The sequence below is a fragment of the Physeter macrocephalus genome, chromosome 6, assembly GCF_002837175.3.
Source record: "Physeter macrocephalus isolate SW-GA chromosome 6, ASM283717v5, whole genome shotgun sequence".
Classification (NCBI taxonomy): Eukaryota; Metazoa; Chordata; class Mammalia; order Artiodactyla; family Physeteridae; genus Physeter; species Physeter macrocephalus.
In genome coordinates this window covers 84,932,231-84,941,783 of record NC_041219.1, presented here as the reverse complement: position 1 = coordinate 84,941,783, position 9,553 = coordinate 84,932,231, and the positions used below count along the sequence as shown (strand labels likewise).

At 55.2% G+C, this 9,553-nt stretch overlaps 1 protein-coding gene across 1 annotated transcript in view; it reads left to right on the top strand.

The window, feature by feature from the left end:
- LRP1 (LDL receptor related protein 1) overlaps window positions 1-9,553 on the top strand; it is an 80,099-nt gene that overhangs the window by 25,895 nt on the left and 44,651 nt on the right. Inside the window, exons 9-17 of the mRNA XM_024122969.3 lie at window positions 257-446; window positions 949-1,092; window positions 2,265-2,501; window positions 3,730-3,910; window positions 4,769-4,991; window positions 6,148-6,349; window positions 6,698-6,823; window positions 8,936-9,076; window positions 9,168-9,293. Of these exons, the coding sequence (XP_023978737.1) occupies window positions 257-446; window positions 949-1,092; window positions 2,265-2,501; window positions 3,730-3,910; window positions 4,769-4,991; window positions 6,148-6,349; window positions 6,698-6,823; window positions 8,936-9,076; window positions 9,168-9,293 (1,570 nt within the window). The remainder of the gene's footprint in view (window positions 1-256; window positions 447-948; window positions 1,093-2,264; window positions 2,502-3,729; window positions 3,911-4,768; window positions 4,992-6,147; window positions 6,350-6,697; window positions 6,824-8,935; window positions 9,077-9,167; window positions 9,294-9,553) is intronic.

The following is a 9,553-nucleotide window of genomic DNA, read 5'->3' as shown; positions in this document are numbered from 1 at the left end:
CGTACCGCAAAAAAAAAAAAAAAAAAAAAAAAAAAGAGAGAGATGCTCTGTGAAGGATGGATGGGATTTGACAAGCATATCTCAAGAACCAGGATAGTCCAGAGGAGACAGGAGTAAAGCACATAGTCAGACAACTGTGGAATGAGTTTGGGAATGCAAGCTGTGGAGTCTGGAAGAGAAGCTGAGGGGCTCACCAGGGCCAGAGGGAAGATTCTCTTCTCCTTTCATGTTGACCATTCCTGCCTGCCCATCTCAGATCGAGCACCTGTATGGCCTGACCGTGTTTGAGAATTATCTCTACGCCACCAACTCAGACAATGCCAACGCCCAGCAGAAGACAAGCGTGATCCGCGTGAACCGCTTCAACAGCACCGACTACCAGGTCGTCACCCGTGTGGACAAGGGAGGTGCCCTCCACATCTACCACCAGCGACGTCAGCCCCGAGGTGAGCGGGGTTCCACAGCCCCTCTAGGGACACCCCTGATTCTCTTGTGGCGTGACTGCTTCTCCTAGTCATCCACCCCAGACTACCTCCTCTCCCCCGTCTGCTTCCCCTGCCGCCCCTTCCTGCCCGTCAGCCTCCAGATCCCACCCCCAGGGAGCCCCTTGCCCCTATTCTGCTCAGGACGTAGATCACCCCTCCCAGTTCCCTGGCTGGTCTAGAGTAGAAGCGCCTGGCTGTGGGCAACATTGTGACTCTGTCCCCTGACCACAGAAGTCCCCACCCAAGAGTCTGAAGGCTGGGTGGTGTCAGGGCAGAAGAATGCCAGTCCTGTGGCTTCCGATTTGGAAGCCCAAAGTGGGAGGTGTGTGGATGGGGATTCCCCAGAGGGGACGACAGGCGCAAAGACCTTAGCAGGAGGGAGAGTGGTCAGACTGCAGGAAGCCTTCTCAAGCCTGGCACAGGGGCTTTGAGGGGTCCTGACCAGCTCTCCACCCTGCCCCAGTGAGGAGCCACGCCTGCGAGAATGACCAGTACGGGAAGCCGGGCGGCTGCTCCGACATCTGTCTGCTGGCCAACAGTCACAAGGCGCGGACCTGCCGCTGCCGCTCCGGCTTCAGCCTGGGCAGTGATGGGAAGTCGTGCAAGAGTGAGTGACGGCGGAGGGCTTGTGTGCCTGCTGGGGTGGGACGGGAGGGGTCCTTACCTGCCTCCCGTAGCCCAGCTGCCTCTGTCTGACATGCAGAAGGATGGAGGGGCTTACCCAAAGTTTCGCCCTGGTGAGGGGCAGGGATGGACTTGCACTCCCATCCGAGATCAGGGCTTATCCCGCTACCCCACTCAGGCTCCGGAGAACACTGTCAACTGGCCCATTCATCCCTTCGTTCCTTCCTTCGTTCAACAAGTATCTAGTGAGCACGCACTGTGTCTGGCACAGTCCTGGCAGTGAGGGTTCAGCAGTAAACAAGATAGATGTTGTCTCTGGCCTCATGGAGCTTACAGTCTGGCAGGGGAGGCAGACAAACACATAAATAACTTGAGGTGAGGGTAGGTGTTAGGAAGAAAATAAAGTGCAGCTTAGGGTTAAAGATGACGGCGAAGGCTCCGGTTTAGACAACGGTCAGGGAAGGCGAAATTAACGTCAAGCTCTCTGTGAAATGAGGAAGCGAATCATGTGAATCATGTACCTGAAGGAAGAGTGTTTCCGGCAGAGGGGATCTGTAGTGCCGAGGCTCAGAGGCCAGCGTGAGCCTGGCGTGCTGGAGAGCAGAGAGGCTGCAGGGGGATGGGAGCGGGGCAGGGCGTGAGTGAGGGGAGATGAGGAAGGGTGTTGGATTATATTCTAACTGGAGTGAGCAGCTCTGGGTGGCTTAACAGATTTGATTCACGTTTGTAAAAATGATCATGCTGGCTGCTGGGTGGAGGATGTGCAGCAGGGAAGTGGCAGGACACTGTTTTTGCTGCGTAGGCAAGAAGTGATATGGCTTAGACTAGGATGAACAGAGGAAGTGGTCAAAAGGGACCTGATTCCAACATATTTGGGCCACTAATTTCACTACTCAACAGAGGGCACTTACTGAAAACATGCTACTTTTGCCCCGTTTCCCACCCCTAGAGTGCATAGGAAAAACCCCCCAGGGCGTTGCTCCCTGGACCTTACATGCTTATGTGTCTGTCCACGTGGTTCAGAGCCCCTGCTGTCCCCACACCCTTGACCCAGTACAGCCGGGGCATTGGCTGGGTGGTGGTCGTGTGTGTGTGTGTGTGTGTGTGTGTGTGTGTGCATGTCTGACTTTGCGCCCCTCCTTGTGCCTGCCTTAGAGCCGGAACACGAGCTATTCCTCGTGTATGGCAAGGGCCGGCCAGGCATCATCCGGGGCATGGATATGGGGGCCAAGGTCCCCGACGAGCACATGATCCCCATCGAGAACCTCATGAACCCCCGGGCCCTGGACTTCCATGCTGAGACCGGCTTCATCTACTTTGCCGACACCACCAGCTACCTCATTGGCCGCCAGAAGATCGATGGCACTGAGCGGGAGACCATCCTGAAGGATGGTAAGGGCCCCAAAGTGGGAGGTGTGTGGATGGGATCCCCAAGGCACGCACCCACCTGAGGCAGGAAGTGATTGGGGCCCGGGCATCTCTCTCCTGGTGCCCTTCCAGAGTGGAGAGTCCCCTGCTGTCTGGCTAGCTGGGCTGGTTGGCATGGAGATGAGGGTATAGACAGATTGACCCCTGGGTGACCCCTTCTTGGCTGAGCCGGAAAGAGGCCGGAGGATGGATGGGTGAGGCAGTGTGGGCCGTCCTTGCCAGCCCTTGGGAAAACTCAGGGTCTCTCTGCCATTGGCTCTGAGCCCTGGAGCTGCATGCGGCGCACAGCCGGGGAGAGGCCTGAGGCTCTGAATCGGCGCAGACACACCGGCACACGTGTGCACACACAGGGTCTGTGCAGCCAGACCTCACGGCCGCCAAGAGCTGCATGCTTACGTGTCCTGAGAAATTTGTGTTTTGTGAATGGAATCCAGTTTTTCCCTCTGAGCTGCCCCAGCAGGTCAGCAGTGCACTGTCTTCTGAATATCCATCGGCGTGGAGGCTCTGAGCCTCCGAGTGCTGCACCATGCCTCCCGGGTGTTAGGAACTCCCAAACCTGCACTCGGGCCCCCAGGATAGGGCTTCCTAACCAATCAGTCTGGCTGATGCTGGTTACCACCCCTTGCCCTGCTCTCCATCCCCCACCTCGGCTCAGAGAACCTCAGCCGTCAGCAGTCATAAGACTTCGGGGAAATCAAAAGTAACTCCTCATCAGGAAAGGATTGGGGTTCCCTATACCAAGGATGCTGTTTAGCTTGAGATGAAGCCTGTGGCTAAGTGAAAAATCACTTCCTAACTTATTCATTTTGTTAGCTCAGGATTTTTAGGCCTGGGATGTGGCATCGCACTTGTGCCCAGAGCCACATGCCTATTGCTTCAGCGGTCCACCCCAGCTCAGGGCCCGACGTGCCTTCTCAAGTGAGCCCACCTGTGCCACGTAGGTTTTCTTGCTGCCATGTGCAGCTTTGAGAGACCCTGACTCAACACAGATGTGGCAGCACAAACGACCTCCCAGGCTCCTTCCTCCAGCCTCCCATTCCATCCCATCCCAGGCACTGTCTAGGGCACAGGAGGCTCCCTGCATTCCCCACTAGCCTAGTGCTCCAAGGTGCAGGTATCTTAAGAGGCAGAGGCAGGCAGATTTGAGCCTCCTTTGAGGCTCTCCCTCCTTGCTCCACCCCGCCCACTGCAGGCATACACAATGTGGAGGGCGTAGCTGTGGACTGGATGGGGGACAATTTGTATTGGACGGATGATGGGCCCAAGAAGACCATCAGCGTGGCCAGGCTGGAGAAAGCTGCTCAGACCCGCAAGACCTTAATCGAGGGCAAAATGACACACCCCAGGGCCATTGTGGTGGATCCGCTCAATGGGTGAGTCCTCCCACGGCCTTGGGAGGGGAGGAGCCAGGGACCGCGTGGGCCTCAGGACTGGGGAAGAAGAGAGAGAGTGGACAGGGGAGGACAGCCGACGTGGGATGCTTAGGCGAGAATTGGGCTGAGAGGGGAAAAGGTGTCCCCATCTACAGGGAAATGGGAGTGATGCTCTAAACACATCCATAGAAATGTGGTCCTGTCACTCCCAGTGGGCCCTTGCCCTTATCAGCCCCGGGGTCCTACAGGGTCTGCCTGCAGCTCGTTTGACCTCATCTGCACCTCACATCCTGCGTTTGGAAGTTCTGTCCCCACTGCCTGCTGTCTGTTCCTTAAACCAGCACTCCAGCTCTTCCTACTTGAGGGCTTTTGCTCTTGGAGTTCCTCTGCCTGGGACTCCCAAGTATTTGCATATGTGGCTCCTTCTCAGCATTCACATCTCAGCTCAGATGCCACTTCCTCAGAGAGGCCTACCCCACCGGCTACCCGGTCTCTCTCCATGCCATGCCCCTGCTTCGAGTCCCTCCTGACTTCTATCACTCTCCATTGTGTGTGACCCTCTCGACTGACTTGTTTCTTGTCTGTGTCCTGGGTGGGACATATCTCTACGAGAGCAGGGGCTTTGGCTGCCTTGGTCTCTGCTGGGTCCTCCAGCGCCAGAACTGTGCCCAGCTCAGTAGGCATTCAACAAATATTTGTTGAATGGAGGAATGAATGAATGAAATATGTGGGCCAAGGGTGAGCAGGGCAGGGAGACCCCTGTGAGGAGCTCTGGGATAGTCCGCCTGGATTGGGATCACAGGGGAGGATGTTGATGGTAGGGGTGGCTATGTGGTGCTGACCAGTAGCTGCCCACAGGTGGATGTACTGGACTGACTGGGAGGAGGACCCCAAGGACAGTCGGCGAGGGCGGCTGGAGAGGGCCTGGATGGACGGCTCACACCGAGACATCTTTGTCACCTCCAAGACAGTACTTTGGCCCAATGGGCTGAGCCTGGACATCCCAGCTGGGCGCCTCTACTGGGTGGACGCTTTCTATGATCGCATCGAGACCATCCTGCTCAATGGCACAGACCGGAAGGTGGGCAGGCGTGCGCACCCGTGTGTGGGTGTTCATGTGTGCGTTGCTGGACCACATTTGTGTGTGGGTGAGGCTGTGTGTCTGAATGCGTGGGCGTCTGTGTGTGTCCGGGCCTGCGTGCTTCATGTGTGTTTACCTGTGAGCCTGCGGGTGTGCCCCTCTGTGTGCTTGTGTGCCTATGTCTTGCGTTGTTTGAGGATTGCTTCTATCAGAGTATCTCTGTGACCATGCACGTGATCTGTGGGCCTGACCACCTGTGTGAACACCTGAGCATACACATCGTGTGCACCTCTGCCTGGTTGTGTACGTACAGGCAGCACACACCGGCGTGTGCCCGCACTGTGTGCCTCTGTACAGGTGCGAGACGCCTAGAGACGGTGTAGACGCACGCTCATTCGTCCCGGGGGCTACGTGCTTCCTTCATGAGCCCCATGCAGGTCTAGGCGTGTGGACCAAGCTCTTTCATGGTATATAAGGCCCTTTATGACGTGGCCCCTGACCGTCTCTGTGGTCTTCTTTCACCCTCTGCTCCCTGCATGCCAGCACTTGGAACAGCAGCACTAGACACCTTTTAAGTCCAGCACACGTCAAGGTGCTGCCCTCTTTGCTGCTGCTCATGCAGATTTTTCTGCCTCTACCCAGCTCCTCCTCAACTGGCACAGCACTCAGGGGCGGGCCACCTCCTCTGGGGCGTTGTCTCCAGACCCCTCTCCACGGTGGACGGCCTTGCGTGCCTTTCCTGAGACAATAGGCAGCTCCAGCGAAGGGATCACGTCTTTTCCATTTCTCAGTGCTACCTTCATAGATCCTGGCAAATGTGTGGTGGATGAAGAAACGAATGTATGGATCCTGGCTCTCTGCTCACTACTCTGTGTGTGCGCGTGCGTGCACACGTGCGCCTGTGTTGGAGGGATATGAATGAACATGAATCAGCCCGAGAGAGGAGTGTGGGCAAGCTCCCCATCAGCGCTCTGCTGGGTTCAGGGTCTGGCACTTCACGGTGTGCACCCTTGGGGGCTTCTAGGCTGATGGGGGAGACAAGTCCCACACCCAGGCCAGGGACATATGAGCGTACAAAACACTGACTCCCCCCGGGCCTCCCTGAGGCACCCCCACTTGTCTCCCAGCTCCTTGGTAACCTCTTCTCCGTTCCTAGATTGTGTACGAGGGTCCTGAGCTGAACCACGCCTTTGGCCTGTGTCACCACGGCAACTACCTCTTCTGGACCGAGTACCGGAGTGGCAGCGTCTACCGCTTGGAACGGGGCACAGGAGGTGCGCCCCCCATCGTGACCCTTCTGCGCAGCGAGCGGCCCCCCATTTTTGAGATCCGCATGTATGATGCCCAGCAGCAGCAAGGTACCCCTGGGCTGGGACTTGGGTCTGGGGTGGGACCTAGATGGGGGGGTGAGGCTCCTGTGGTGGGTGAGGGCACTCCCCAGGGATCCTAGGCTCTGACTTTTGAGACTCTCGAGAACAGAGGCCCCCACCCCAATTTGACCTTCTGTGTTCCCCATCTTCCCCCGACCCCATGCCTGCATCTCCTCTTCTTCAACCCCTCCATATTTCCTCTTTCTGTCTCCTCCTTTTAATGCGTCTCCTCTCCCGGTCTCTCATCTCCCCTCTCTGGCCTTTCCTGACCCTGCTGCAACCCATCCCCTGTCCTCCCCCTCCTTCCTCCTCCCACCCGTGACCCCTCCTTCACAGTGGGTACCAACAAATGCCGGGTGAACAATGGCGGCTGCAGCAGCCTGTGCCTGGCCACCCCTGGGAGCCGCCAGTGTGCCTGTGCTGAGGACCAGGTGTTGGACACAGACGGTGTCACTTGTTTGGGTACGAGGGGCCCAGCTGGGGTGGGAGGTGGGGGAGCAGACCCCAGCAGGAGGAGGCCACAGTGTCCCCGTCGGAGATGAAGGAGGCAAAGAGGGCCCTGGGGGGCAATAGGAGGTGAGGGATGGGGTGAGAGAAGAAGGCTCTGGGGGCTGGAGGGTGTTTAGGGGTGACAGGGGGGTGGGAGGTTTGGGAAGGCATGAAGATCAGGGGAAACCAAGTAAGGCACAGGACAGCTATGGAAAGAGAAAACCATTAACTTCTTTTACATTTATTTCCGCATTATTAAAGTTATACAACAATAGTTCAAAATTTTGGAAATTAGAGGAGAGAAAAAAAGCCCAATCTCACCAGCAAACACCACTATATTGTTAGTATTGTGGTAAAGGAACACCATTCTTTTTTCCTTAGGTGGGGTTTTACATGGTAGGAATATACTGTATATAAATGTTTTCTGCCCCTTTTGGCTCATATATGTCACAAATTTTCTGTGTTATTATTACATTATTTTAAATAGCCCCATTTTTAAATAAAAGCAGGTCATGCTCATTGTGAAAAAAATGAACAGTATAGAAAAATACAAAAGATAAAGTACAAATCACCCCCCAAATTCCACCACCCATAGGTTCCACTGTTACCATTTCAGTGAACAACCTCCCAATTTCTCTATATATTTACTTTTGCTTAAATGGAACTGTGCTGCACATGCTGTTCTGTTTCCTGCATTTGTCACTTGACAGTGTGTCATGAATACATTAGCAGAATTTCTAATGGCCAAAATATATTTCATTTGGTAAACATCCCATAATTTACTGAACCATTTCTCTACTGTTGGATGTTTAGGTTGTTTCCAGTTTTTTTGCTGTAATCACTGCCAGCATTTATTGAACACAGACTATGTACTAGGCATGGTTATAAGCAGTCCTCATGCAGTAACTTATTTACTCCTTAAAATATTCCTGTAGGGAAGGTATTTTTATTGTCCCAATTTATAGATGAAGAAATTGAGGCCCAAAGTTAGAGCAGGGGTTTGAACCCAGGAACCCTGACCCAGAGTCTGTTTATTAATCACCTGCTCTGCTATTTCTTATAGCTTCATGCCTTCCCATATTCTGGATGATTTCCTTAGGATAGAATCCCAGAAGTGAAAATGGGTCAGTGGGCCATAGTGTACACCTAAGAGTGAGTGACTGAGGCCAGGTGCAGGACAAGAGGATTGGTGAAGAGGAGCTTAGAAACTGAGGAGCCAGCATAATGGAAGAGTCACCTATATGAACATTGAAATCACCAAGAATAAAGAGGGAGTGATTATGGAGAAAGTGACTCTGAACCAGGAGCTAAAAACCCTTAAGGATGCTGGGGACTAGCCTGGGGTCCTTTGAAGTAGGGGTTCGTATGGTCTAATAACGTGAAAGTCAATACTGATTTTTCAGAGGGGAGAGAGGGAGGATGGTCGCAAAGCAGAGGTGAGGAGCAAGGCGGACACATACAGCCTCCAGGTCCAGTGGTCCTTGGGACCCACAGGATTAGAGGGGGTGAGAGATGGGTCAGAAAGGCATGCACAGAGCAGTGGGGTCCAGGGCCAGGGACTGACATGGGCGTCCTGGGCTTCCTGAGCTTACCCTGTGCAAACACAAAGGACGAAGTGATTTCACTGCTGATAGCCGAAGGCAGATGGCTGTGGTGAGGTGTGAGTTTTCACTCCTGCCGGTAGAGTTGATGCATTTGTGAAGGAAAAAGTCCAGGGACCAGAGCAGTGTCCGGGGGTCCTGGAGGTGACTTCCAAGGGGCAGTTCATGGAGATGGCAGGGAGGGGCAAGGGGTGGTCTGCTCGGTGGGGACAAAAGGATGGGAGGCTCTAGGCTCTCTTGGAAGCTCCTTTATTCTCAGACCACATTGCAGTACTGGAAGCAGCAGAGCAAACATCACCCTTGTGGCCTGAGAAAGAGTTGCAGTTTCCATCCAGATAATTTCTTCACGAAGAACTAGGCACTAGGAAAGATTACTGTGTATACTATTTTAAAATCGTAAAACAAGCCAACAGAGGACAGGGGGCTCAGCACCTGTCCGTGACCTGGGTCTGACTTTCCCCCTCACGCCTCGTGGTGCCCACAGCAAACCCGTCCTACGTGCCCCCACCCCAGTGCCAGCCAGGCGAGTTCGCCTGCTCAAACAGCCGCTGCATCCAGGAACGCTGGAAGTGCGATGGGGACAACGACTGCCTGGACAACAGCGACGAGGCCCCCGCCCTCTGCCGTGAGTCCCTGCTGCACAGCCGGCCCTCGGGCGACAGCTGGAGAGCTGGGCGCCCCTCCCTCTGGCTGACCCCTGACCTCTCCCTCCCCAGATCAGCACACCTGCCCCTCGGACCGGTTCAAGTGCGAGAACAACCGTTGCATCCCCAACCGCTGGCTCTGTGACGGGGACAATGACTGCGGGAACAGCGAAGATGAGTCCAATGCCACTTGTTCAGGTGTGGGAGGGGCGGGACCACACCGGCACCCCTCAGTCACCACGGCAGGGCCGGCGGGGGAGCCAGGCTTGGGAAGACAGAGGGGCCTCAGGGAGAGAAAGGAGCACGGGGCACCCAGGGCAGAGGGGAGGGAGGACAGGGTTGGCTGGGAGGCCCGTGCTTGCCGGGGACAGAGCACAGCTCTAGGTTGGGTTTTTGTGGGTTTTTTGTTCTTTTTTTTTTTTTTTTTGCGGTACGCGGGCCTCTCACTGTTGTGGCCT